Here is a 25,950-nt window from a genome sequence, read left to right as displayed (position 1 = left end):
CATTATCATGTCAATTGGAGTTGGTTATTGATGTCTAAATCAGAGTGAGAGCACTTCCTGCCCTCACCTTAAATAGGCTAATATTTTGCCCCATTTCTCAGTCCCTCTTCCTCAAAAAAATCACTAAAACAAGGGGATACATTTCACGTAGGGCAATATTTTTCACAAAATCCTTCTCCCCCCATTTTGGTTCACCAGACCAGTCCTGAGATTGGTTAAGGAGCAGGAAAATATTGGGTAGAGGAGCTGATTGACCACTCCAAATGCATGGCTACAGAATCCAGCAGGCCACTGACTTCCATGTCTCCCTAGTCTTTTTTTATTTCCAGGCAGAGCCTGAGAGCATCCTGGTAAGTCACAGAGCCCTGGTATGGGGTGCAGCAACCCATCCACCTTGAGGCACTCCAGGGTGCACTCCACATTCTATTGCTGTTGCTTTGAGGGGAAAATGAATTAAAAGAACACTACGCTGCTCCAGGAGCCGAGTCAGACTCCTCATCGTGTGGACGGAGTTTTCACTGACAAAACCTGAGCGTATCAATGGGCATTGGGAGCCACATATTTAATAGTTAGGTTGCACATACATGTATATTATTTGATCTCTACTCATGATTACTTAAGCCAGTTACACTTGGTCAAATATATGAAATAGCCCTTCATTGAAAATTGCGTGTGCGTTGGTAATGTGTGTATGAACATTCTACGTGTCGTGTTTATATGATGGCTCCTTCAAAGTGATGGGAAGGAAATGTGGGATGCATTTCATACCCCACCCCCAAGGTGGGTGGGTCGCTGCAGGGTCTGGAACTTACCAGGATGTTCACAGGGTTTCTTGGATTCCTGTAAAAACTGGACCAAGCCTCAGTGTGACTGTGCAAATCATACCTTGGTGATGAAGTGATGTGATTACATCTTCAAGTGGTGAACCTGCAAATGTGAGCCATCCCTGAGACTAGAGCTGTTACAATGAATTCATGTATGCGTTTGAGTGAGAGAATCCAGGTGATCTATATATAAATACAGACATATAGTCTGGAATTTCTGCACAAAATGGCAAACAGGGACCAATATGATAGTCTTTGTTTGATTTCATGAGGCAGGGGTGAAAGAGGTAGAGGAACTTGGTTTGGGGAGATGGCCAGTCATCATTAACTGAAACTGGTTTCCATTCTCCAAATAACTCTTCCTTTTGTCCCCTCATTATTTGCAAATGGGCAGGCCTTGATGAGGCATGATAATATAGCATAGTGGCTAAGAATGTGAGCTGTGAGCAGCAAGTCTTCCACTTCAAATCTCACTTCGGCCATAAACTCACCAGATGGCTTTAGGCACTTTTCCTAGACTCAGGCCTCTATTTGCACTCAAGATGATAGTACTACCTACCTTACACATCTTTTGTGAGGATTGCTTTTTTGTATGTGGAGTGCCTTGGATGCTTGAAATGCATTATATGAATGTAATAGTCTTCCAAGCAGGTCTCCAGTTTATCTGCTCTTGTTTTGGAGGGTCTTGGACTTGTCAAGCAACCCCGAGATGGCAAGTCCAGATTGCCAGTGGCTGGATACGTTGCTTTGAAAATGTGGCCACTACTTTTTTCTGTAATAGAACATTCCAGAAGTTCCCTCCTGCTTCTGGGCAGCTTGTTCTCCACTTTGCACATCACCTTGAAATACCGTCCATGATGTCAGGCATGTTTTACTATCCTGTCTTGCTTTTAGGTGGATGTTGACAGTTTCTGCAGAACTACCAAGATGCCCTAATACTTCATTGGTCTGTGCACATTTTCTGAGTGGTGGGATACAGTTGCACACTTCCTTCGTCCTTTTGTTTGAAATATTCTGGGTAGTTAAACAACTTCTGAACTTTGTTTTTTCATATACCAGTTGTCAGAAAGGTACAATTTTAACACTTCTGGTTTGCATTGGAGTGGGGATGTTTTTTCATTGAATATCACACTGAATATCACATATCATTATATATCACATATCTGACAATGTGAAAGTTAAATAAATTGGGTATCGGGATTCTTTAAACAAAGTTATCTAGTCCCTCCCAAAGCATTTCAAGCTGTAGGGGGTGGCTCAAGAATTCTGAGCGTTGGGGAGACAAACTTCCATTTTTCTACTAGAGAGCTATGAGAAATACTACTTTGGAAAAAACTCCTAATGATCTGCAGCTCAAAACATGTCAGGTTCTTGTATTTCCTACTCTCAAATGTTGATTTCCCAAATACTGAACTTAATTTTTCTTAACTGAGCCTGTTTGGCACACATTGGTTGAGGATGCAGTTGTGCCCATAAACCCAAACCTACCTATTGACTGGTCACTTTAATGCATCTATGTTTTTATTTCTCTCATATTTTGGTATAGTATAAAGCTACTGCATTGAGATTGGACGCAAGTCTGTAGCACCCTCCGGTTCCTTCTTCCCCGAAACCTATACTACTGCTTCTTTGATGATGAAATATGTAAACTAGCCTTATTTTGTATTACTATCCTTTTCTTAGACTTTGCTGACCTAGAACTCTGTATCTGAGAGCCTGTTTCATAAATATTGTTTACAGCTACATCCTGCTGCTTTCTGAACACCATTCCTGATGTCCCAACCCTCTGTGCTGGCTCCTGTAGTTTTTTCTTCATGTTTAAAGGGGAAGAGATTACTTTTTTGTAATACTGTGTTTCCCCTCTTCCATCTTTTCTCTCTCCCTACCTTTCTTTTAAAAACTAATTTACTTGCACCTTGCTCTCTTGTTGCTGTTGGGCCTTTATTGCTTTATTATGGCTCCTCCCACTGAATGATTGTGTCCAATCAGTTGGCAGGCAGAGCTCCGCCCCTGCTTCGGCCGCCATGAGTGCTGCCGGCCTGGCTGAGCAAGGTATGTGGCATGAGTCATATCTCCTGAGTGCCTGAACCGAGAACCACCTGTCCACCCACCTGCCCACCCTTCACCAACCCCACTGCCAGTAAAATCCAGCATGCCAGTGTTTGTGCACCCAGTGAGACACCATCCATGCTTGCTGGCTGAGAAATGGACATGCACTAAGGTATCCATCTAACCAAGAACCATAACCTCATGGATTTTGAATCTACTAACAAAGTATGCATGTTGGGTTTTAAACCCAGTCCTGCAGTGAATCAGCACGTGAGATTTGGAGGCAGGGATTGGTATAGTGTGGGGTGCCATTGCCTGCTGTTTGATTGGGTTTCAGAAGGTGAGTGCAGCTATTACAACAATGAGTATCTTTGAATGAGCTCATCAGTGTGTTAACAAACTGTCTGAGCAAGGCAAGGATGGAATGTTATTATATAATAAAGTCTGGCTCTAAATAGGGACCTGTCATGTTTAAGGAGAAGGATGTAGGATGGCTTATATTTTCCTATATGATCTGGTGTTAGGCAGTAGCTTTCAGTAGCATAGAAGTGGGTCTAGAATTCTAAAACCAGAAATGGTAAATTCTCCAGTTGCAAAATTGTGGTTCCAAATGGTGTATATATCATCTGTTTGTAACACCTGTGGAGTGTATGGATTCAGGCACTGGGGGCGGGGGCAGGGTATAGGATAGAGTAGGAAAAGGTCTCTTCCAGTGCTAAAGATGCTCAACATCTCTGTCAGAAATGAAGAGGGATGCCTCCCAAACTATTGCTCTCTGAGATATGCACATGTACGCTGTCTTCTTCTGCCAAAAAGTCCTGGCTGCAAGGAGGAGTGTGCAGGCGCAAGCCTTTATTCAGCTAGGGTTGAATGTGTTAGGGGTAGGATGGCAGCCTGCTGCCCATTTCCCTTCATCTAAGCAAAGACCCCTGTGTTGGGTTCTGGGCCAAGGAAGGGGATGACCAGGTTCACATGTTAGCCTGAACTCCAGCCCTGTACTAATTACATTGGCCAGAGTGCCTTGGACTTAGAATGAATGCTGTATGCCACAGTCATCTACTGAGCTCAAGACAAGCCTCCACAATGGCCTTGGGTCCAAGGGGGAGGAGGGGTAAGCTCCCCATGCTCCCACCCTTCAGGCACAACACCCCATCCCGAGAGGTCTTGAGTTGAGTTGCCAGCCTCCCAGGGGTCCCTTGTCTGCTTGGCTTCATGGACCGGTCAGGTGAGGGGACTCTGAAGGTGCCTGGCACCACCTTCACAGAGCTCCAGGAACATGGTGCTAGCTTCCCCAGGGCCCCCTTGCCTGTTAGGTGAGGAACAAACAGGACAGGGGCAGGAAGGATGAAAACCGTCCTCCTATCTCTCCCTTACTTCCCTGCCTATCCACCTCCATACGCTCACAGAGGTTCCTCACAGGCCCCCATTTATTTGCGTGCTTGTTTCTGGGTACAGTTCGTGTGTAGCCATGAAACACACATTGCAGAATTTGGACTTTGTAGTCCAATGTTCCTGTCATAGAGTGGGAGGGAGTAGTGTTGGGCCTTTGGAAATGATTGGTGACAAGCACCTCAAGGCAGCTGCAGGAAAGCAACCAGGGCTTGTAACTGCTGAATCTGTCAATGTTTTCAGACTGTACTTTGTAATTATGAGGGCTAGATTCTTATTAAGACAAGCAAGTTCTTAAGAAAAGAGAGAGTGAGTTCCAGTTTTCCAGATTGCGCAGAAGCAACTGAATTATACATCAGAAGCTATGTTTGATTCAGAGTACAGTCACAGCTCCAAAATCTTCTATACCTGCAAGAGAACTCTCTTAAAGTGAGAGAGGCCTGCTCTTTGTATAGCTGCAAAGTCTGCCTTTATTGTTTCCCAGTCCTGTTAGCTTTGGACCAAACTAGATGTAATTGGGTAGCCATGTGCATTTTGTTCATAGGTCTGCCCTGTTCATATGTAAAGGGGATGGGGTATCTATTTTTTACATGAAATGGAACAACTGGATGTGAAGAGGTAAATTCCCTTACCATTCTTCACTGTGCTCCATTCTTGAAGCATTTTTCTTTCTAACCTTGTTCACTTCTAGTATTAGAACTAAACTGGGAGAAAATTGCTTGAAGAACAGTGAGAGTGGTGGTGGTTTTGTTCCCTTCACCTGTGCACTTTCACATAAAGAATAGCTCCCCCACACAACTCACTTTTATATGCAAATAGACAGTCCCATGACTAATACACATAGTTGCCTCATCATGTCTAGTTTAACTATGTGATAGGATTATAATCAAGCCCTGGGAGAGTTGAGACAAAAAATGAGAGGAAATAAGAACATTAGATTTCCAGCCTCCTATCTTTTCTTGTAGCGGGCTTTCTCCCTACTTTGTCTTGTCAGCGGCAAAGCTTATTTCTCCTGTTTTCTGTTGTTGGTGCAAAGACTTATCAGACTAATTGGCAATACTCCATATGTTAAACTGGGGTGGGGAATTCATCAGCCCTAAGTACCACTTGGGAAATGTTTGTCAGGATATGCTAAAACTTATTTTTGCAACTGTGAAGGATACAAATCCCCCCTCTTTAAAAAAAAAATAGTGAAAGCTTGGATTTTCTGCAGTCCTTTGACCCTGTTGACTACTCATTGCCCACTAATTTAAACCCAGGATGGTTTGACCTATCAAATATGTATGGTGTTTGATTGGAATAAAAATCATTTCAGGAGCACACACCATGTTTGGGGCAGGCTGCTAGTCCCAATAAGGGTACTTTAGGAAATTAATGTTAATACACATAACACTGGCAAAAATGTCCTAACTTGCCATCATCAGTGATGAGAGCATCCTGCTGTTGCTACCTCTATTCAAAATCTTGGATCAGACTGTCTTAGAAGAGTCAGGTTTAGAGATCCTAGACTTTAAGGGCAGTATCTAGCTGGGTCATTCCACTAGGGCAAGTGTCATTGCACCAGTAGGAACCAAGTTCCAAACTGTGCACAAGAGGAGAATCCAACTAAAGTTACATGTAAACAAGCACTGTGCAAGCATTTGCACAAGCATCATGCACAAGTGCTTGCACAACAGAAAGATTTGGCTGAGCTCCACTTAGTGCTATTTGAGTTTGCAGAATGATAGTGTTGGATACTGCCCAAATATTAGACATCTGGGTCTCTGTGACATTACATGTCTGTATATAATAAGTCTATGGTTATGTATTCCTGTTATCTCTCTGTATTTTATCATGAGTATTTCTGTGGTGAAAGAGAGAGAGATGAGTGAAAGGAAGAATGGTGGATTTGCATATGTGTGATGATTGGCTGAGTGAGTGAAAGGGGGTGGGGATAAGATTTGATAGGGATATAGGATTTTAGGATTGAGAAGTGAGGGAGAAGGAGGTCTGTGGTGATTTGTGAAGTGACTGACAGAGTGTGAGATCTGGAGTACTGTGTATGAGAGAACATACATTAACAGTGCCGTGAAAAGTTGCTTATTTACTGTTGAACAACTTATTTGCTGTCGTTAATAATGTGTATTTGTGTAATCAAATCCTATGCCCTCTGCTCTTGGGTACAAAAGGGGACGGTAATAAAGGAAACAATGCAGGTGATATTATAAACAAGTATGTTCTCGCAGATAGAGGACTGAGTGTGGGTTGGACCTGAACCTTAAAGGTCCTGGTGGCAATGTGATTGTGTGTGGGGAAGGTGTTTCCTGCTTGGGGTGAGAAAGGTCTTAGAGAAGGGGTATTCTCACAGGGAAGGGGGGGACGCCACAGGAATTCCTCTCCCCTTTAACAAAAGCAGAAACCTGATCTTGTGCCCAAGGTCAGGTTGCAGCATCCATGGAGAAATGCAGTCCTTTCGTCATCTCAGGTCATAGGCTCCTCAAAGGATTCATGCCGAGACAGAGTGTCCGCTGCTACATTGTCCTTCCCAGGTATCTGTGCAATGTCCAGCCAGCACCTCTGAGGTCTCCAAGTCCATCTCAGTAGTATGGCATTGGTGTTCTTCTTTGACTGCAGCCAGGTCAATGCAGGATGATCTCTCAGCTGGATGAATCTTCTCCCAGTCCACCGCCCACACGATTGCCATGCCCTCTGTCCTCGCCCATGGGTAATCTTCCTCTTGTCAGGATAATGTTTGGCTGAGATTGGGGTCAGGATGCTTCACTCCTCCTCTCCACTTCTGCCACATCACTCCAAGTCCTGAATCTGCCTTCTCTGTAGTAACTAGGCAAGGCCACTTGAAATCAGGTGCAGTCACCACTGACTTCTTGTTAAAGAAATACAGGTGTGTTCCACATCTTTGGGAATGGGCTTGATAACATTGATTGACATCTTCTAGTGTCTGATCAAGTTTCTCTCTGCCCCAATCAATAGCTTTTATTTTACGCTGGACCTCCCATTGCTTCTGATCAGCCCAACCATGCTTAAATAGCCAAGGATACAGAGATCCATATCTTGGGTGTGTAATCCCCTGGACGGTAGGATCATCACACCACTCCAGATACAGCTGTGCAATCAAAAGCACACTACTGCCTAGTTCTATGTAAACTTTCATTTCAGCTTTCTGGGACTTCCCAGGCACATCTTGATTAGCCTTTTCAAAGGCCGTTAGCCTTTTCAAATGGGGCAAAGGGGTCAAGTTCTGGAACGACTTGGTTTCCTACTTGAATGCATGGCACTTTTCCAGATGGGGTCATGTATGTTGCGTTTGCCCTACCAAACATTTGGACTGGCAGGTAGTAAGTCTGCACAAGAGTCCTCATTCATTTCTTTTAGAGTCCCTCTAACGTGTTCCCCCAAGCCAGTGGTTTGTGGTGGGTAAGCAGTAGGTTCCAGATGTTCAATTCTACATTGCTTCTACAAACCTTGCACCACTTCAGACTCACACTTCCACAAGCTGGAAGTGATACAGTGGGAAAACTTAATTCCATCAATATCTTCAATAGGACCTCTGCCATGGATGGAGTAAACGCTGTTCTTAGAGCTTCCACATCAGGGTAGCTTGTGGTGAAATCAGTCACAGTTCTAATGAATCCCTCGCCCTTGCTAGTAAGTCGCGTGAGGGAGCCTCCCCTGCCTGGCAGTATGAGGCCACCTCCCTGGGAACATTGGGCCCGTGGAATGGTACTGGCACCCTTTGCTCAGTTTTTCCATTTCCTAAATGACCTGCGTAGGGGATGTCATAAACTAGCTCCAGTAACTGAGGCCTGAATTTTTGTGGGACTATAAGTTGTGTCACCGGTTCACAGCTTGATTGTCTCTCCCTAGGTAATCACAGCCCATCAAATAAACCTTGTCCCCACACAATCTGTTCCTTGGTGTTATCAGAAAAGGGGATTTCTTGTGTTAAGCCTAGTCCCTTATCGACTGTAAGCTACTGTCAGTCTTGTGTTTCCCTGGCTGTGGGCTTTGACCTCTTAATTTAGAGGTGCCAAGATAGTGATAAATCAGACCCAGATTTATTACAAGGAGTACTTTACTGAGTAACTCACAGCACATAGGCGTACCCAATGGTTGGATCAGACAGCTTCTCTGAACCCAGAGCCATGGGGTACAATGGGTCTTATACCATACATGTTAGCAATGAGGCAGCATAACAGCAGCAAGTGCCCCCTAGCATACATTCCCAGCATAGACTAACAGCACTTGGTTCTCAGCACGGCCACCTGCAGCTTGAAGGTAAACAACCTTGGCTTCCCAGGCACATCTTGATTAGATACTCTACTCATTAGTATGGAATGTGCTAGACTGTGCTATCGGCCCTTTGACTCATCTTCACATGCTCAGAGGCTTACTAGCAAGGGAATTGCACTAATAATGAACTTAAGCAAGGCATTATGAATCTCTAGGCCCCTCTAACACTACAGGTGACTTGGTTATGCTCCTGGGGCCAATACCAGTCTGCACCCCCTATTTGAATTCATTTGCCTCACCCAAGTCCTGTATAGGCAGAGTTAGCTCTGTTTCTGCTTCCCTGCCCCCCTTCTCCTGAAAATCAGCTGTTTCAGCATTTTCTCACTGTGTCTCAGGCACAGAGCCTATCACCGCTGTTACACTGTCACCCTGCGTCAATGAGCTCAAGCTTCCTACTGTCGCTCTACATTTCTGACCTCTGGTGACAATATTTTTTTTTCTTCTGCTCCCATAATATTTCTCCCAAGCATAACTGGTTCATCCTGGTCAGAGTTCACTCTCACACTGTATATTCCATTCTTTCCCCTCCCTGAGACCTTCACCTTGGTGAGAAGAATCTCATTTGGACCCCCTCTGACTCCTTTTATTTTCACTGATTCATGGGGAATTATGTTTGCTGAGGTAATTAAATCCTTTCTGATCAGTGTGATTTCAGCACTAGTATCCAGGGTTCCCAAATATATTTTCCCCTCCACTAGAACATCTTTTAGCCTAAAATCAATGTCTTGGACCTTCTCAAAACTGACTTGACAGAAACGTACATACTGTGGAGTGTCTGAATGGTTTTCCATGGTTTATACTTTGCTTTGACTTGGATTCCTGCATTGGGCAGGGGGTTGGACTTGATGGTCTTGTAGGCTCCTTCCAACCCTACTATTCTATGATTCTATACCATTCCGACTGTAGATGGTAGAGGAGGCTTTTGTGAGCACTCAGTACAGACAAATTGTAAATGGCCCATCTTTCCACACTTATAACATGTTCTGCCTTCAGTTTTATAGGTTTGTTTAAATAATCCTGTCACACTCTCTTTAGGCTGGGGAGTTGGTTCCTTATCTCTCAACTGCTCCCTTCTCAGACCCATAGGGTGATTTCTGTACTCAGCTGGCTTGTAATGGTTTTCTCTGTTGGGTCTGCCTGCCCCTCCCCCTCTTTTCAAAGCTAACAGTTCGTCCTCAAATTGTTGTGGCTTATCTTTCCCCTCCATTTCCATTCTCAATCTCTCTACCTCAATCTCCACTTCAATTTTCAGTTTTCCTCTCCTTTCTTCCATCTCAGTTCTCCATTGTCTCTGTTTTCTCCCACTCCATTTCCATTTGCTTTGCTTTTCTTTCCTCCCCCATGACTCCAATCGGATTCTGTTCTCTCAGAATCTCTAAATATGTAGGGTCTGTGATTTTTACCTCTACCTCCATTTCACTAGAGACTTCCCCCACTATCAACATCGCTTTTAGTTGTTCCACACTTTCCCCCTCATAAGAAAAGTTTAACATTTTGCATATCTCCACAAGTGCCTCTTTCTTCATACTCATAAACTCTGCCATTTTTCCTCAGTTTCTCTTGAGTATCAAATTCAACAACTCTTTTCTCTTTCATTTCAAATTCAACAGGCTTTCCTCCCATATCCCACAGCTTATGCCTCTACCTGTGGCGTCCCCCCCTTCCCTGTGAGAATACCCCTTCTCTAAGGCCTTTCTCACCCCAAGCAGGAAACACCTTCCCCACACACAATCACGTTGCCACCAGGACCTTTAAGGTTCAGGTCCAACCCACACTCAGTCCTCTATCTGCGAGAACATACTTGTTTATAATATCACCTGCATTGTTTCCTTTATTACCGTCCCCTTTTGTACCCAAGAGCAGAGGGCATAGGATTTGATTACACAAATACACGTTATTAACGACAGCAAATAAGTTGTTCAACAGTAAATAAGCAACTTTTCACGGCACTGTTAATGTATGTTCTCTCATACACAGTACTCCAGATCTCACACTCTGTCAGTCACTTCACAAATCACCACAGACCTCCTTCTCCCTCACTTCTCAATCCTAAAATCCTATATCCCTATCAAATCTTATCCCCACCCCCTTTCACTCACTCAGCCAATCATCACACATATGCAAATCCACCATTCTTCCTTTCACTCATCTCTCTCTCTTTCACCACAGAAATACCCATGATAAAATACAGAGATATAACAGGAATACATAACCATAACTATAGATGATGATGATGATGATGATTAAACATTTCTGTACTGCCCCACAGCAGAAGCTCTCTGGGCGGTTTACAGAAGTTAAAATATTAAAATACAATATACAAAGTTTAAAAGCCATTTACATAAAAGCACACAAACAACACTTGAGCACACTCGGGGAGAGAGCGGAGGACAGGAAGGCCTGGCGTGCTATGGTCCATGGGGTCACGAAGAGTCGGACACGACTTAATGACTGAACAACAACAACACAAACAACATATAACTAAAACCAACTTTTTTAGTCAGTCATAACTAAAGACACATCCAGGACTGCTTAAAACGCATCATGTGCTGCCAAATGCCTGGGAAAAGAGATAGGTCTTAACCTGGTCTGAAAAGATAATGTTGGCACCAGGCGGACCTCATTGGGGAGCTTGTTCCACAGATGGGGGCCACCACTGAGGAGGCCCTCTCCCTCATTGCCACCCTCCAAGCTTCCCTCAGAGGAGGCACTCAGAGGAGGATCTTAGATGCTGAACGTAGAGTACAGGTATGTTTGTTTTGGTAGAGGCATGCCATCAGCTATTGCTGTCCCAAGCCATGTAGGGCTTTATAACCTATAGGTGTAGGACTATATAGGTTAAAACCAGATAGACGTGTAGCATCACAGTCTTCTATTTCCATTGTGGCTACAGAGCTTTTGAAACATATGCCTTCATGATTTCAAGTTTATCTTCACCTAAAAACTTCAAGTTAAAAATAATGAAATATAGCAGAGTCTGCAAACTGTGTGTCACTCATGTCTGTGCTAAAATTGTAGGTAAGCCTTTTAATAATTTGATTTGAAAGGGCTCCTCAAAGCAAAGTTTTACCTAATTTCACACAGGGGAAGGGTTGAGAGTGTTAGAAATGGATGGCAATATGTCCCATGTCTAGGAATCTGCAGAGCATGGATGCAGAAATATCTCTTGACTGGCAAAGGACCCTTCCAGGCTTCCTTCCTGGGGTTGTCGCTGCTGTTGTCTTGTGCTGAGTTGTGTATTGTGCCTTGTATGTTGTCTTTTGAGTCATATTTTAGTAAGTCTTGTGCCTTGTGTGTGGTGCTGAACTGTAGGAATCCCACCTACATCTTTTTGTTTCCAGCATTTCAGCTGACATCTGCAGATCAAAGCTCAGAGCAAACATGCATCTTTGTCTTGTTCTGTCTTTGCTTGGGATGTTTGTTTTCTGTTTTTGTCACTGTGTTGTAAATTAATTTATAAGTCTTTCCTAACCATCTTCTATTGCATGAGCCACTTTAAATGAGCAGCAAACCTGTTCTTCCTGTGGTGCTAGGGGAGCAACTGGATTATGCTGGGACCATGTGTGTAGTCTGTAAACTGTGGAGCATTTATTAGGGCCAGGAAGTGAAGAGATTTTCATTGTTGTACTGTAGCTAGTATTACTAGGCTTCCTAGATGTTGCTTTCTACTGTACCTTGCATTGATTTGAAATGCATGGGAGCTGAATGGAAAATTACTTCCCACCACTTTTCTCTCCCCGCCCCAGCCCATTTTTTCTAGTCCCTAAGTATAAAAGCAGACTACCTATTTCCATAATACACAGGTTAAAGAGTTTCAGAGTCTGAGAAGAATGAATGAAGTTGTATTTGGCAACCAGTTCCTAACCTGTGATGCCCCCTTCTGAACTATGGGCTTAGCTGATCTTGATTTTTTCAGGCATCAAGAAAAGTATGGCACCTGTTACCTTGGGGGTAGTTTCAAGTTTTCTAGAACTATGCTAATACTGTGATCTCTATATGGCAGTGGGGCATAATTTCTGTTATGGCCAAAGGGAAGCTGCTAGACAGGTAAGATGGCGTCCTTTCTTGGTTGTGATTTCCATTTGTGAAACAGGGCCAAAATTTAGGATTACACAGAACTGGCCATGACTTCTGTGTACCTACACAGCTTGCTTACTCTTCCACTATTATTATTTCTTAAACTTTTATCCTTCACTTTCCCAAGGATGGAAGCGAATTCCAATAAAAAGCATAGTATTTCTTTCCTATATCTTGTTTTTTCAGATGATCTCTGTTCCAGACAAACTCGAACTCATACGTCAGAATTCTGTAGCCTAGCTCTGTGTATGTTCAGTTTGTCTGTACCATTTGCCATGTGGCATAGTACCTCTTTGCTTTTAAGTCACCTCCTGTTAAGACCCACTTAGTGTGGCCTGCGGGTGACATGATTGAGCCTGAAAGCCACTTCCTTCATAACCAAGACTCCGCGCTGCTGCAACGCGTGCTTAAGCTACTCATTCTATAGATAGAGCTTATTGTGTGAAAAGTCTCCACACCAGTACTGATGTGGAAGTGGTTTTCAGTGACAACTATGCTATCCATATTACATATGATGCAAGTTTTAGTGAATTACCTTCACTTCACCTCTTTAGCCCAAGAGAGTTCTCAAAGCTTCTTCCAGGCTCCCTCTCATACTCTCTGTTTTCAGTGTGATTGGTCCCATGTTGTCTCTTTTCCATGTGATGAGCATTTCAGAGGTGGGAAGAATTGATATGAAACTCTTGGTTCTTTCAAAAATGTGCTTGAACACATCGTCACCCAGCTTGGAGCAGGTAACTTTAGTCTTTGGTTTGCACTACAAATGCAACCTATAAAGTGAATTCCAGGCATGAAGCATCAATTTCATTGGGTAGAGTTAGGTCTAATTACATGAGTGCAAAAAAACTGATTTCAGGGCTTGCCGCAGAACTTTTATTGGATGCACACAGGTGATGGCTCCTTCATCTTACCTCTTCTGTTACTGTCTCAAAGTTCTCTTTGCTGATTTGTTACCTGAACTTTGCCTTCTGGATAAGTGAAACCCTCTTGTGAAGCATCCGAGCAATGCAGTTTTGCAAAGAGGGGGATATTCTAAAAAAAAATATATTTCTGTCCTAATGCACACAAAAACAGAGGCTTCTTTACAGTCTTGCCTCATGTAAATTGGGAAGAAAAAGCCACCAGCTTTTTGTTGTTGATTTTTTTCAAGTAACTTACAAGGAAGAAAGGTTCAAAGGAGTTTTAACTTCCATATAGGCATGCCCATATTTGGGATAATCTGGGATTCAGTACGTAAAATCCAGTGAGTAGGAAACCCAAATCCTGCTATGAAGTTATTTAAAATTATTTAGCACAGTATTGGTTTCATACTGTATTCAAGTCGGGTTTTAAAAAAAACTTGGGGTATAAAATAACTGTGTAGAGTCTAGAACTCCACCAAATTATCATGGAATACGATTTTTGATGCAAAAAGTAGGCTTTGAGTGCAGTTAAGCTCCTTTGAAAAAACCCAACCTTAATTATCTTTTGTGAGGGGTTTTCTTTGTGCCTGTTCACAGTCCCAGTGTATGCTGCTTGGTACCTTATTTTAGTGTTTATTCTTCACTGCATGATCCCAGCCAGTCAGGGATCGAATAGTGAATATTATAGCATTGAGCCACATAACAAATCAGATTTGGCTATGTGATGATATCACTGAGGGGGAAATAAAGCCTTCCCATTGCTCTTACTCTAAAGGGGAGAAGGAGAAAAAGGGAACATATTGCCCAGGCAACCAGAAAATGCGCACGTGTGTGCGCACTCTCTCTCGTTGCACTATTTCCATTGCAAAAATGTTCATGAAGCCCATCTCAGCACTTTTTAGAAGATGGAGGGCAGGAGTCATGAACCTGTGGCCCTCCAGCTGCTGTTGAACTCCCATTTTTCATCAGCCCCAGCTGGCAAGGACAATGGTTGGGTGATGGGAAGTGTAGTCAAACAACATCTGGAGGTGACCACAGGTTTCCCACCCCTAATGTAGGACATATTTCCTGGATGCTGGAGGTCCATAACTTGCACTCTTGGGCTTTTAAGGACAAACTCATTATGCCTTCATCCCAACCACAAGGGTTAGTATTTTATACTTCAAAATTAAAGTTCGTATTTTCTGAAAGTCATAGCAGCTGCCTACTTTTTTTCTTTTCTTTTTTGCATTAGAGGGCAATCTGCTCTGTCTGATCCTATTTTTTTACCTTTATGTGGATGAGACCTAAGCAGTTTTCAAGGGACATTAACAAAAATTTAACTCATTTATCCCACCAAGACCCTAGAATCCTGCACTAACCACAATGTACAGTTTGCGCAGCAGTACCTTTGTGCAAATGAGCATCTGTTGAGAGAGCTGGTAGACCGAAGTGCTACAAGCAAAATCTGCTTTGCTGTTGTATGTGAACATGCTGAGATGTTGTTCTTGGGCATGGATAGGTGATCTCATGTGTGCAGTTAGGGTCTTCCTCTATCCGTCTGTTACACATGCCATATATCATGCTCCGCATATGTGTGTGTACTTGTGTGTGTCTTTGCAAGCTAGTTGTTCACTCACAACAAGGTGACATGGCCTTGTCCTTTTGAAGGTGAAACAATTAACCTTCATCTTGCACATGGTCTCTTTTGGGTTGTCCCATTTGACAGCTACTAGTGCTGTTTTGCTTCTTTTCTCCATCCCCTATTCCAGAACAACAATATCTATATTTTCCTGATAGTTATTCAACATGGATTCTCATTGGTAAATTGGATTTGTCGTAGTACTTAGAATGCCCAGATTTTATCTATGCCCTTCAAATCTACATTTTGTAGATAACATCTATGCATGAGCCATTTCACAGGAAAAAAATTCCTACATAGAAATCATACATGTCTTTTGCCATGTGAACCGGCAGCAGGAAGTTGTGGCTCATTAATATACCTTTACTATCTTTTACATATGACATGTGGGATTCACACATTTTTTTAACACTGATAACTCCCCTGAAGAAAGTTTACCTTGTGTGAAGCAGCCTTATTAACTGTATTCAGCGGGTCATCTTCAGCATTCAGAATTTAAGAGTGCTTTCTGTTGTCTCATTGGTTTTTGCTGTCGGCATTAAATATTGAAGGGAAGGGGGAAGTAATGAGAACAAAAGATTTGAAACAAAGTCTCAGAAGCCCTTAAGGCCTGTTTCACTGAGCAATGTCTTTCGAAGAAGCATGGTTCCAGTGTAAGGTTGTGAATGCTGGGCAGGCTGTCGCCCTTGCATAATTTGTTGTTTTGAATAAACAGGAGCCTAAGATGGATCCGGCTTGGCCTTTGCAGCCATCCTAATTAAGAAGAGAAACTTTCTACTAACACTTCCAAAAGATTGAGTTGAAGGGGAAGAGAACAAGAGTTCACGAAACGAACCTCACTTGCGTTTCTTATTTCTCTCTGCAGCTGCCAAAAGCTTACTGAACAAGAAGTCAGATGGAGTAAAGGTAGGTTCTGGATTTTAGCCCACCCTTTTAGTTTCTAGTCTGCTACACAGGAATCAGTGTCCTCATCCAGGGGCCCAGAATAATTTATTTGCAAGAAAATGACTATGTTCATCCTTCTATGACCATCTCCACCTCTTCCCTTTACAAACACTTCAGCTGACAACATCACTGCCCTCAAAACCTTCTGGAATTGACAATTGCTCAAAGCACGGAAGCATTCAGTGGCTCTAGTGACCCATTCTGGAGTGGGTTATGTTTTTTATCCTTTACCTAGATTTATTCAGTAGAGTTCTCATAATAGTAGTCATAACTGTAGCAATAACTGCAGGTAGTCTGGAATTCTACAGTGAAGGGCTTCTTCTGCAAAACTGTAGGATTCGAAACTCCACGTTATGTTGAGACATCACAGAACAACAGGCCTATCAAATGAGGTTGGTAAAGCACTAATAGGTGATGGGTTTGTGGAAACGAGAGGCTGGGGGTATTAGAACCAATGCTCCACCCAGGTTTCTGTTAGTTTCTAAGAGTTTGTGGAAGTGGGCTATGCATTTTTAGATGTTTCTATACAGCTAAGGGCTAGAATAACGCCTTGTGTTTTTTAAATTAAAGCTCATCAAGTGTTCACAGCAGCTGTCAGATACTTTGACCCCTGCATTCATTAAATGATGGATCAGCACAAAAGAGGAGCCAACTAAATGTAGGAATTTACTTTGCAAAAACAACTTCTTTATGTTGAGGAGAGAGGGAGGCACCATTAATTTATTCATTCATTCATTTATGTATTTAATTTAATTTTTATGCCCAATAGCCGAAGCTGTCTGGGCGATTCACAAAAATTAAAACCAAACAGCACACAATAAAACAATTTAAAATATATAGAACATTAAAACCACAATATACAATTGGGTTGCACAATATAGCAATACAACCACAGTAAAACCTAGCAGCAGTGCAGGAGTTTAAAATACAGATTTAAAACAGCAAAGCTAAAAGTCTAGAAAGCTAAGATGCTAAAATGCCTGGGAAAATACAAAAGGTCTTCACCTAGTGCCAAAAGGAATACAATGTAGGTGCCAGGCGAACCTCACTAGGGAGCTCATTCCAGAGCCGGGGTGCCACAGCAGAAAAAGCCCTCCTCCTAGTAGCCACCCGCCTCACTTCCTTTGGCAGGGGCTCACGGAGAAGGGCTGCTGCTGCTGATCTTAAGATCCAGGCAGGCACATATGGGAGGAGGCGATCCTTCAGATAACCTGGCCCCAAGCCGTTAAGGGCTTTAAATGTTAATACTGGCACTTTGAATCGGGCCCGGAAATGGACTGGCAGCCAGTGCAGCTGAAAAAGTACTGGTGTAATATGAGTTCGCAGGCCAGACCCTGTTAACAATCTTACTGCCCTATTTTGGACCAGCTGAAGTTTCGGAACCATTTTCAAAGGCAGCCCCACGTATAACGCATTGCAGTAATCCAGACGAGAAGTTATCAGAGCATGGATAACTGCAGCTAGGCCATCTCTGTCCAGATAAGGGCGTAGTTGGTATACCAGCCTAAGCTGATAAAAAGTGCTCCGTGCCACTGAGTTCACCTGTGCCTCAAGTGACAGATCTGGATCCAAGAGCACCCCCAAACTGCGAATGTGATCCTTTAGGGGGAGTGCAACCCTCTCCTGAATATCACCTCGCTGGGCAGACGAACCACCCACTAACAGTACCTCCGTCTTGTCTGGATTGAGTTTCAGTTTATTGGCCCTCATCCAGTCCATTACCGTGCCCAGGCCCTGATTCAGAACAGCCACTGCCTCACTTGGTTTTGATGAGAGAGGTAGAGCTGGGTGTCATCCGCATATTGATGGAACCTCAGCCCACACCTCCGGATAACCTCCCCCAGCGGTTTCATGTAGATGTTAAACAGCATGGGGGATAAAATAGAGCCCTGTGGAACCCCATGGCACAATTGCCAAGGCACAGAGCAGTAATCCCCCAGCACCACTTTCTGGAATCAGCCATCCAAGTAGGAGCGGAACCACTGCAGTGCAGTGCCTCCAACTCCCAACCCAGACAACCTATCCAGAAGGATACCATGGTCGATGGTATCAAAAGCCACTGAGAGGTCCAGCAATCAACAGGGTTGCACTTCCCCTGTCCCTCTCCCGACAGAGGTCATCCCACAGGGCGACCAAGGCAGTTTCTGTTCCAAAACCAGGCCTGAAGCCTGATTGAAATGGATCTAGATAATCCGTTTCATTCAAGAGTGCCTGGAGTTGTCCTGCAACCACCCGCTCAAGCACCTTGCCCAGGAAGGGGATGTTGGCCACTGGCCTATAATTGTTAACATCCTCCGGGTCCAGGTTAGGCTTTTTCAGGAGTGGTCTAATTACAGCCTCTTTTAAAGAGGCTGGCACCACTCCCTCTTTGAAGGAGGAATTTACAACCTCCTGGACCCAGCCGGACATCCCCTCGTTGTTTGATTTAATAAGCCATGAAGGGCAAGAGTCAAGCACACAAGTGGTCGATCGGACTTGGCCAAGCACCTTGTCCGCATCCTCCGGCCTCAGTAACTGAAACCCATCCAATAAAACGACCAGACGGTGCTCTGGACGCCTCTACCAATGGAACTGCATTAATCGTGGTGTCCAATTCTGAGCGACTTTATCCTCAAAGTGCCTTGCAAACTTGTCACAGCATGCCACCGAGGGTTCCCCCGTCTCTCTCCCTTGCCCAGAATGTAACAGGCTGCGAACCACTCGGAAAATCTCCACTGGACGACACTGAGAAAATGCAATGCTGGTGGAAAAGAACTGTCTCTTTGCCACCCTCACCGCCACAGAGTAGGCTTGATAGTGGGCTCTTACCTGTGTTCGGTCAGACTCAGCACGAGTTTTCCTCCACCTGCGTTCTAGCCGTCTCCCCTCTTGCTTCATTGCCCTCAGCTCAGGTGTATACCAAGGAGCTGGCCGGGCTCTGCTTAGAGGGAGAGGGCGCTTGGGCGCGATCGTGTCAACCGCCCGAGTCATCTCTGCATTCCACAGAGCGACCTGGGCTTCGACAGGAGCACCAGCCATACCAGCAGGAAAATCCCCCAGAGCCCTCTGGAATCCATTGGAATCCATTAGCCTCCGGGGGCGGACCATTTTAATAGGTCCCCCACCCTTGCAGAGGGGGAAGGCTGCCAGGAGTCTAAACCTCAGCAGGAAGTGATCTGACCATGACAAAGGGACAGGTGTTAATTCCTCCACTTTCAGATTACCATCCTCCTGCCCAGTCGAGAAAACCAGATCAAGCGTGTGTCCTTTTATATGCGTTGGGCAGATGATATGTTGGGACAGCCCCATGGTTGTCATGTCGGCCATGAAGTCCTGAGCCGCCCTGGATACAGCGGCCTCAGCATGGAAGTTGTGTTCCCCCAGAACCATCATCCTACGGGTCCTCAACACCAAGTCCAAGACCACCTCCGTCAGCTCAGGCAGGGAGTCTGATGGGCAGCGGGGTGGGCGGTACACCAACAGAATCCCTAATCTGTCCCAGGTACCCAACACAAGGTACAAGCACTCAAGATCTGCACTTGAATGAGCAGGAAGCCTGGAGAGTGGGATCGAATTCCTATAGACCACGGCAACCCCCCCTCCCCGACCCTCAAGTTGGTGTTGGTGCTACACCGAGTACCCAGGAGGGCACAGCTGGGAGAGAGTGACCCCTCCCAGTTCCCCCACCCAGGTCTCAGTAATACATGCCAGGTCAGCCCCCTCCTCCACAATCAGATCATGGATGAGGGAGATTTTATTTTGGACCGACCTGGCATTCGGCAGTAGCACCACCAGGACCGAGGGCAGACTGGTAGGGCTGCCAGGAACCATCAGGTTGGGGGAAGAACCAGAAGAGGGGACAGCTGTAAGGTGTCTAGCCCCTCTTCTCCTCATCTGGCCTGTTAACCCCCCGCCATACCTCCCCCTGCCCGTGACCACAGTTATGGTGGCACCTCCCCGACCCCCTGAGTTGCTCAATAGTCCTCCCAGGCACGTATTAAAATGTTAGGATATAAAATATACAACAGTGTAAAAGAATATGAAAGATAAAAGAGATAAAAGAGAACAGCAGTTAAGAAGGAGCAGATAAAATCTACATTTGCCCCTTTCTCCCTGGTCTTTAAAGCTGCTGCCCTCTGCTGCTGCTATTTGCTGCTGGTATCTGTGGCTGCTGGTGTCTCTGGAGAGGCAGGTGGGTGGGTCTTCAGGTGCTGTTCCATGTGACTCCAAGTGCGACACCAAGTGCGCACTTAGCGTTGTACTTGGTGCGACGCCGAGATGCTGCCTCTGGCAGCCCCACCTTAAGTACCTGTTTGGCAGGGGCAGAAGCAGGCTCAGGATCCACCTGGTACAGCTGGCTGGTCTTCCTTCCCACAGCCTCCTTTATGGCTGCTTTCCTGTTGGGATAGATGTTTCCCAGTGTTGAACGAGTAGGAAGCCCGGTCCCAAGATGCCTTGTATGTATGAGAGCTCTAATGCATGCCCTGAGTTCCCCTGTATACAAGGAATTTCTTATTCAGTGGGATCTCAAAAAGCAGTTTTTTGGCTGGGTTAGAAGTCACACATGTGGAGCTGACCCCAGTGTTGTGCTGAACAGGGAAGCTGGTGCCCACCAAGAGCTGTGTACATGCATTGGGCTATAAATATCTAGATGCACAAGTTGAGATTTGGAACTGGCTGACAGGGCCTTTGACTCTTAGAAGTGCAGGTCTGCCTTTAACTGTACATGCTTGTGTGTGTTTTCTCAATCAGGACAATATACTACTACCACTAAACAGGTTGTGTTTCCTTGATTTCATCTACACAACTCATATATAAGGTGCTGGAACATTGCTTGTATTTCATAAATGCTAACAGGGCATACCCTAAACTGTGCTGTTTTAAAGAATACGTCACTACTAATTGACTCCATTTCCTTTTCTTGTGGATAATTGCGTTAGCTGTAAGGAGTTATGCTTATGCTTATCTCACAGCAAATGTGACAGATTACCTACTCTCATTGGGATAATTAGTGTATGGGGTTCACACTTATTAGCGCTATTTTCAAATCAATGTCTATATTTTTCTGTAATATCACTGCTTGTTTTAGATCCTGCTGGGAAAAGAGGCAAAGCTGCAGTGGGATAAAGCACCATAGTAATGACGAAAGAAATGTAATGGTGTTTGGCTTACTCAAGTGAGGAAATAAGAGTTCATATAAGCATTGTAGGACTAAGATTTGTCTAGAATTCTATGAATCTTACTTTTTCTGTGGGCTATTTTGTTCAGCTGGTTCTCTGGGTATGTGTTATCATTTTTTCTGTTTTTAATAGGAGCTGTCTGGTATAACTACTCCTTAGAAGCTGCTGTCATATCTTTCAAACCCAAGAATTGAACCCAGTAAATATGTATCAACAGGTCTATTCCACATGTTGCTAACCCTGTACTGGTGAACAAATTGAACCTACTAACCTAGTTTTCCTAACTAGTTGTAATACTTTATCAGAAGTGGAAAGTGTCCTTTTGGCAAAAACTGTTCAGCAATCTTATAAATGTACCTTCTTCGTTCAGTGTAGTTGCAAAGGAAACCAAGTAGTTTTCCTCAAAATAGATTTTTTCTTCTTCTTGCCATAAGTTCATACTGGGTAGTTTAAAGATGACCTTTATGGAAGCTAGCAAGCACTTTTAGAAGTGTAAAATAGCAAGCCTGCTTTGGATGTACTGGAGTTGTAATCCAGAAATTATACCCTTGAAATGTAATATTGGAAAGGATATCTGAGCTGGTGTTGCACGGTGGTTAAGAGAGTGAGCTGTGAATCAAGGTCATCAGTTTGAGTCTCACCTCTACTGTCAGTGTACTAGGTAGCTTTAGGCAAGCTACTCTCTCTGTCTTTTAGCTGCAGCCCCCATTATGTAAAGGTAATACTGATTTATCTAACAGAATTATAACAAGATAATTTGTGTGAAGCACTTCGAACATCTGAAAGCAATGGTTTCATCTGTTGCAGCCTTCCCCAACCTTTTGCCCTCCAGATGTGTTAGACTGCAACTAAGCAATCCATCTAAATTGAAGGACTTTTCTTTATCTGCTGCCATTGTGGGCAATTTCTCTCTCAGTTTAGTCCAGTTTAGTACCAGAATTTTACTTTCCATGTCTATGTCAAGTAGAAATATCTGGCTCCAGTCTTGGGACACCATCTAGACTTCAGAGCTTGTTTAGTAGACAGTTCTTTTCCTTGCAATAAATTATTTAGAGAACAATTAGATGACATTTCTGGTGGAAACCAGAGATAAAAAGAAATCCCTCCCTTCTGCTAAAGTCACTGATTTCTCGGGACCTTTGACCCTTTGGTTCCACCAAGCCTACTAGGTACAGCAAAAGGGGGGCAAGTGGCCACCCTCCAAGCTTTCCTCTAGAAAAGGCTCTTCTTTCTCCTACTTCCACTGCATTCAAGCTAGGAAAAGGTAATATTTCAGCCTGATATCAGTCTGCCTCAGATCAGGGGATGCCTTTTATCCTTTGCTTTGCAGTGGACAAAGATCACTCAGCCGTAAAGCTCACTGGGTGACCTTGGGCCAGTCACTGTTTCTCATCTCAACCTACTTCACAGGATTGTTGTGAGGATAAAATGGTGGCAGGGAGGGGAACATGTATGATGCCCTGAGCTCCTTGGAGGAAGGGCAGAATGTAAATGTAATACATATACCTCAGATGCCTGGAGGTCAAGGGATAGTATTCAAGGGCTGTGCTCTAGAATTCCCCAGAATTCTGATCTCTACCAGATCAAGGTTCCAGAAAAGTACCTTCATGTGTCCAAGTCTATCTAATATCTTTTACACCTCAGAAATATAGAATGTGTACCCCAATACCAGAGGCTCTCTGAGTTCACTGCATCCTTTTTACCAGGCCCAAGACAAGCAGAGATGTGGGGGATCCTAGATCCACAGTATCTCATGAACCTCAGAAACAGGAAACTTCAAATGGGGATTTTGTTCCATAGTTATGGTAATGTGGAAGCAGGATTTTCTATTCTCAGTTGACCTGTCAGAGACCTAGTTGCATATAGCAGACCATCCAAGCCATCATCAGTTCCTAAGATTCTCATACAGCATCAGTCATTGTGCAGTGCTGTTTGCTCCAATTGCATTCTTTGGGTCTTTATCAATGTCTTGATTATCCTTGTAACTAGCTGCTATGCCCAGGGGATTACTGTGTTGCCCCGTCTCAGTGACATCATAAAGAGGTTGCTCACAGTTGTTCTCAGTATATATTCTTGTTTAAGAACATAAGAAATGTCTTGCTGGATCAGACTGAAGTCTACTGATCATTCAGCCAAGGCATGTCGGATCTGCCCATCATACTATTCTCCCGCAGTTCCATTTTGAGTGCTTAGACCTCATGGTACTGTCCCAGCTCCTGGGAATGTTTACATCCTGTCAGCCAGACCTCTCCAGAATCCCCTCCTTCCCTTTCAGATAGATATTGCCAGGTAGAGACATTGTCCTCTCTCTTTCTCCATTCAGTCAGGGACAGTCTTCATTGATGGCTAAGACTGAGCAATCTGGCTTGAGGGATTTCTCTGAGGAAAGGTGAAGGACTCCACCAACTGCTGGTTACTACTAGTGTCAGTTTGTGGTTGTGGAGCTCGCTCTGAGGAGCTTCTGGCACGGAGGTCTTAGATAGTCAGTGAGACTGCAGAGAGAATCTAGTAATATTGGCAGCGATCAAATTGGCCTTGTTTCTGTTCCAGACCGGACTGGCCAGAATGCTCTCACAAAGATAACAGTTCAGCCAAGGCTTAGGTCTGTCACTAGGGAGGGACCAGATCTAGGAATCTTTACCTAGAAGCACCTAAGATTTCACCAGGACAAAGGCCAATCGGATGCTCCTGTGATGTAGATGAGACAGACAGGTGCCGTGTGAGCTGGCTCAGCTGGTGGGTATTAGATCAGGGGGAGTGGCCCTACACCCAGCATATCTGTCATATCCTTTATTGTTTGCCCTAAAGATCTTTCCCTCTCTGTTCAGGAAACAGTTCCTGAAAGAACAAAAGCTTCTTTAATTAATCTTCTGGTGGTGTATAAGTTTCACACCTGGAATCTCAGTGTTGTCCTCTCTGTCCTCATGGGCTTTTGGTTCCTATTTCCAAGCCTGTGGTTTCTATTCCACCCAGGGAGCTGACCCTGAATAATATTTCTCCAGCACTCATTGTTTCAGCTCATCAGGGTTCAGAATTTGGAGCTCTTTGGCTTCCACAAAGACAAGGTAGTCTTTCATCCCTATCCTATCTTTGTTCCCAAATTCTCTCTTCCACAGTGAACAAGGGTTGATACTTCCACATCCTGAATTCTGCTTCTCAGTAGTTATTTCCCTCCCAGAGGCTACAGTGCTGCAGTTTATCCTGGTTATCAGACTGCCCAACTCCCACTAGGGGGAGGGAATGGCATTTTGTTACAAAATTCCTAATCTTTCTGGTGGAAGTAGGGTAGTCTGACACACTTTGCTGATTTGGAGTCATGCACACAGGTAAAGGACTTGAGAATTCCTGAGGGATTCCCTCTGTTCTGTATTGTAGTGTTTCTCCTTAAACTGTTCATATTTGAAACCTTTTCAGATAGAGTTGGTTTTATTTCTTGGAATTGTATTCTATGTGGAGGGGTCTAGTTCTGGCACTACTCTAGCTTGGTCCAGGCAAGCATAAGGCCCCTTACCTCCTCCTGGATGTCATCAGTTTCCACCCTGTCTGCTGCCAGGAGGGGGAGCCATCCCAGTTATCAAACTGCCTCCTTCCACTAGGAAGAACTGGTATTAACTGGTAAGTAACAGAATTCCATTTTATAACCTATAGAAAAGAAAGCTTAGGGTACATCATTTCGAAAAGCTCCCAGACTGGAAGAACAGTTCAGCAATGGGAAACATAATTCTTAGGGATGTTTTGGAATCTCTTTCTTTTGATAGTTTTAAAAGCTTGGAGCATGATTTCCAAGCCTTATAAAATATGGGCATGTGCTCTGTTCAGTCATGGTGATATTTTATTCCATTTGTATACTACCCCTTCTCCACTGTATTCTTGCAACAACCCTGTGAAGTAGGTTAGACTGGGAGATAACTGGCCTGGGGTTACCCAGTGAGCTTCATACCTGACTAAGAATTTTAACTCAGTATTTCCCTGGTCCAGGTTTAGCACTCTGTCCACTGTACCGCACTATTGAAACTAGAGTCCAGTGATCAGTTCTGGGCATCAGGAAGGCTGCTGATAAGCTAGAAAGGGTTCAGAAGACAACTGTGAGGATGAAAATAGGGGGAGGAAAGACTTAGAGAAAATATTATTGCTGGCCATTTTTTTTTCAGGAGTTACAGAAGATAACAAAATGGGTAGTAGGTTTAAACCACTGCAGCAAAGGAAGGTTAGCTTACATTTTAAACGTGAGGCCTTTCCAGAGAAAGGCAATTTTTTTTAACATCCATTCGGAATTCTTTAGATACGGGAGATCCTGTCTTGAGGCAAGGGGTGAGACCATGTGATCCTTGATTCTAGATCCCTTCTAGTTCTTAAGGAGAACTAGGCTAGGTAAGGGCTGGCTCAAGTTATTCCATTGCCTACTTTCTTTCTTCCTGGGATCCCTGTGGTCCACCAGTGTGTTTTTCAATTTACATCACAGGAGTGCATACTCAGGATCTTTTAATAGTGATGATTTTAATAATTGGTTTTAAACCACAGTTTAAATTCCCCCCCTTCCCACCCAAAACTGGTTAAAATCAGCTTTCTACTTTTTTCTGTATATAATTGGAGACTATGTTTATTTGATGGCTAAGTACCCAGAACTTTCCAGAAGCAAGTGCTGGTAGTTGCTAGATGGAACAGTGTTTCTCCTTGATGTTACATGGAAAGTA

General features: G+C 44.0%; 1 protein-coding gene and 1 pseudogene across 17 annotated transcripts in view; one reads left to right on the top strand and one right to left on the bottom strand.

Moving 5' to 3' along the window:
- Positions 1–25,950, top strand: part of CAMK2G (calcium/calmodulin dependent protein kinase II gamma) — a 269,130-nt gene that overhangs the window by 186,583 nt on the left and 56,597 nt on the right. For 16 of the 17 annotated variants that reach the window (XR_014788773.1, XR_014788772.1, XR_014788771.1 and 13 more), the window contains one exon: positions 16,018–16,058. Coding sequence is in view for 13 of the 17 variants with exons in the window: in XM_084841436.1 (XP_084697562.1) it covers positions 16,018–16,058 (41 nt within the window). In the remaining 4 variants the exon portion in view is untranslated. Of the gene's footprint in view, positions 1–2,813; positions 2,877–16,017; positions 16,059–25,950 lie in introns of all 17 variants that reach the window. The other variant, XM_084841439.1, reaches the window with a different exon arrangement.
- Positions 6,982–7,621, bottom strand: LOC146350547 (metaxin-2 pseudogene; annotated as a pseudogene).

This window comes from Heloderma suspectum, chromosome 3 (genome assembly GCF_057233095.1).
Source record: "Heloderma suspectum isolate Gila_16-S chromosome 3, 16-S_ref, whole genome shotgun sequence".
Classification (NCBI taxonomy): domain Eukaryota; kingdom Metazoa; phylum Chordata; class Lepidosauria; order Squamata; family Helodermatidae; genus Heloderma; species Heloderma suspectum.
Note: the sequence above shows the minus strand (reverse complement) of the source record. Positions and strands in the feature narration are given on the sequence as shown.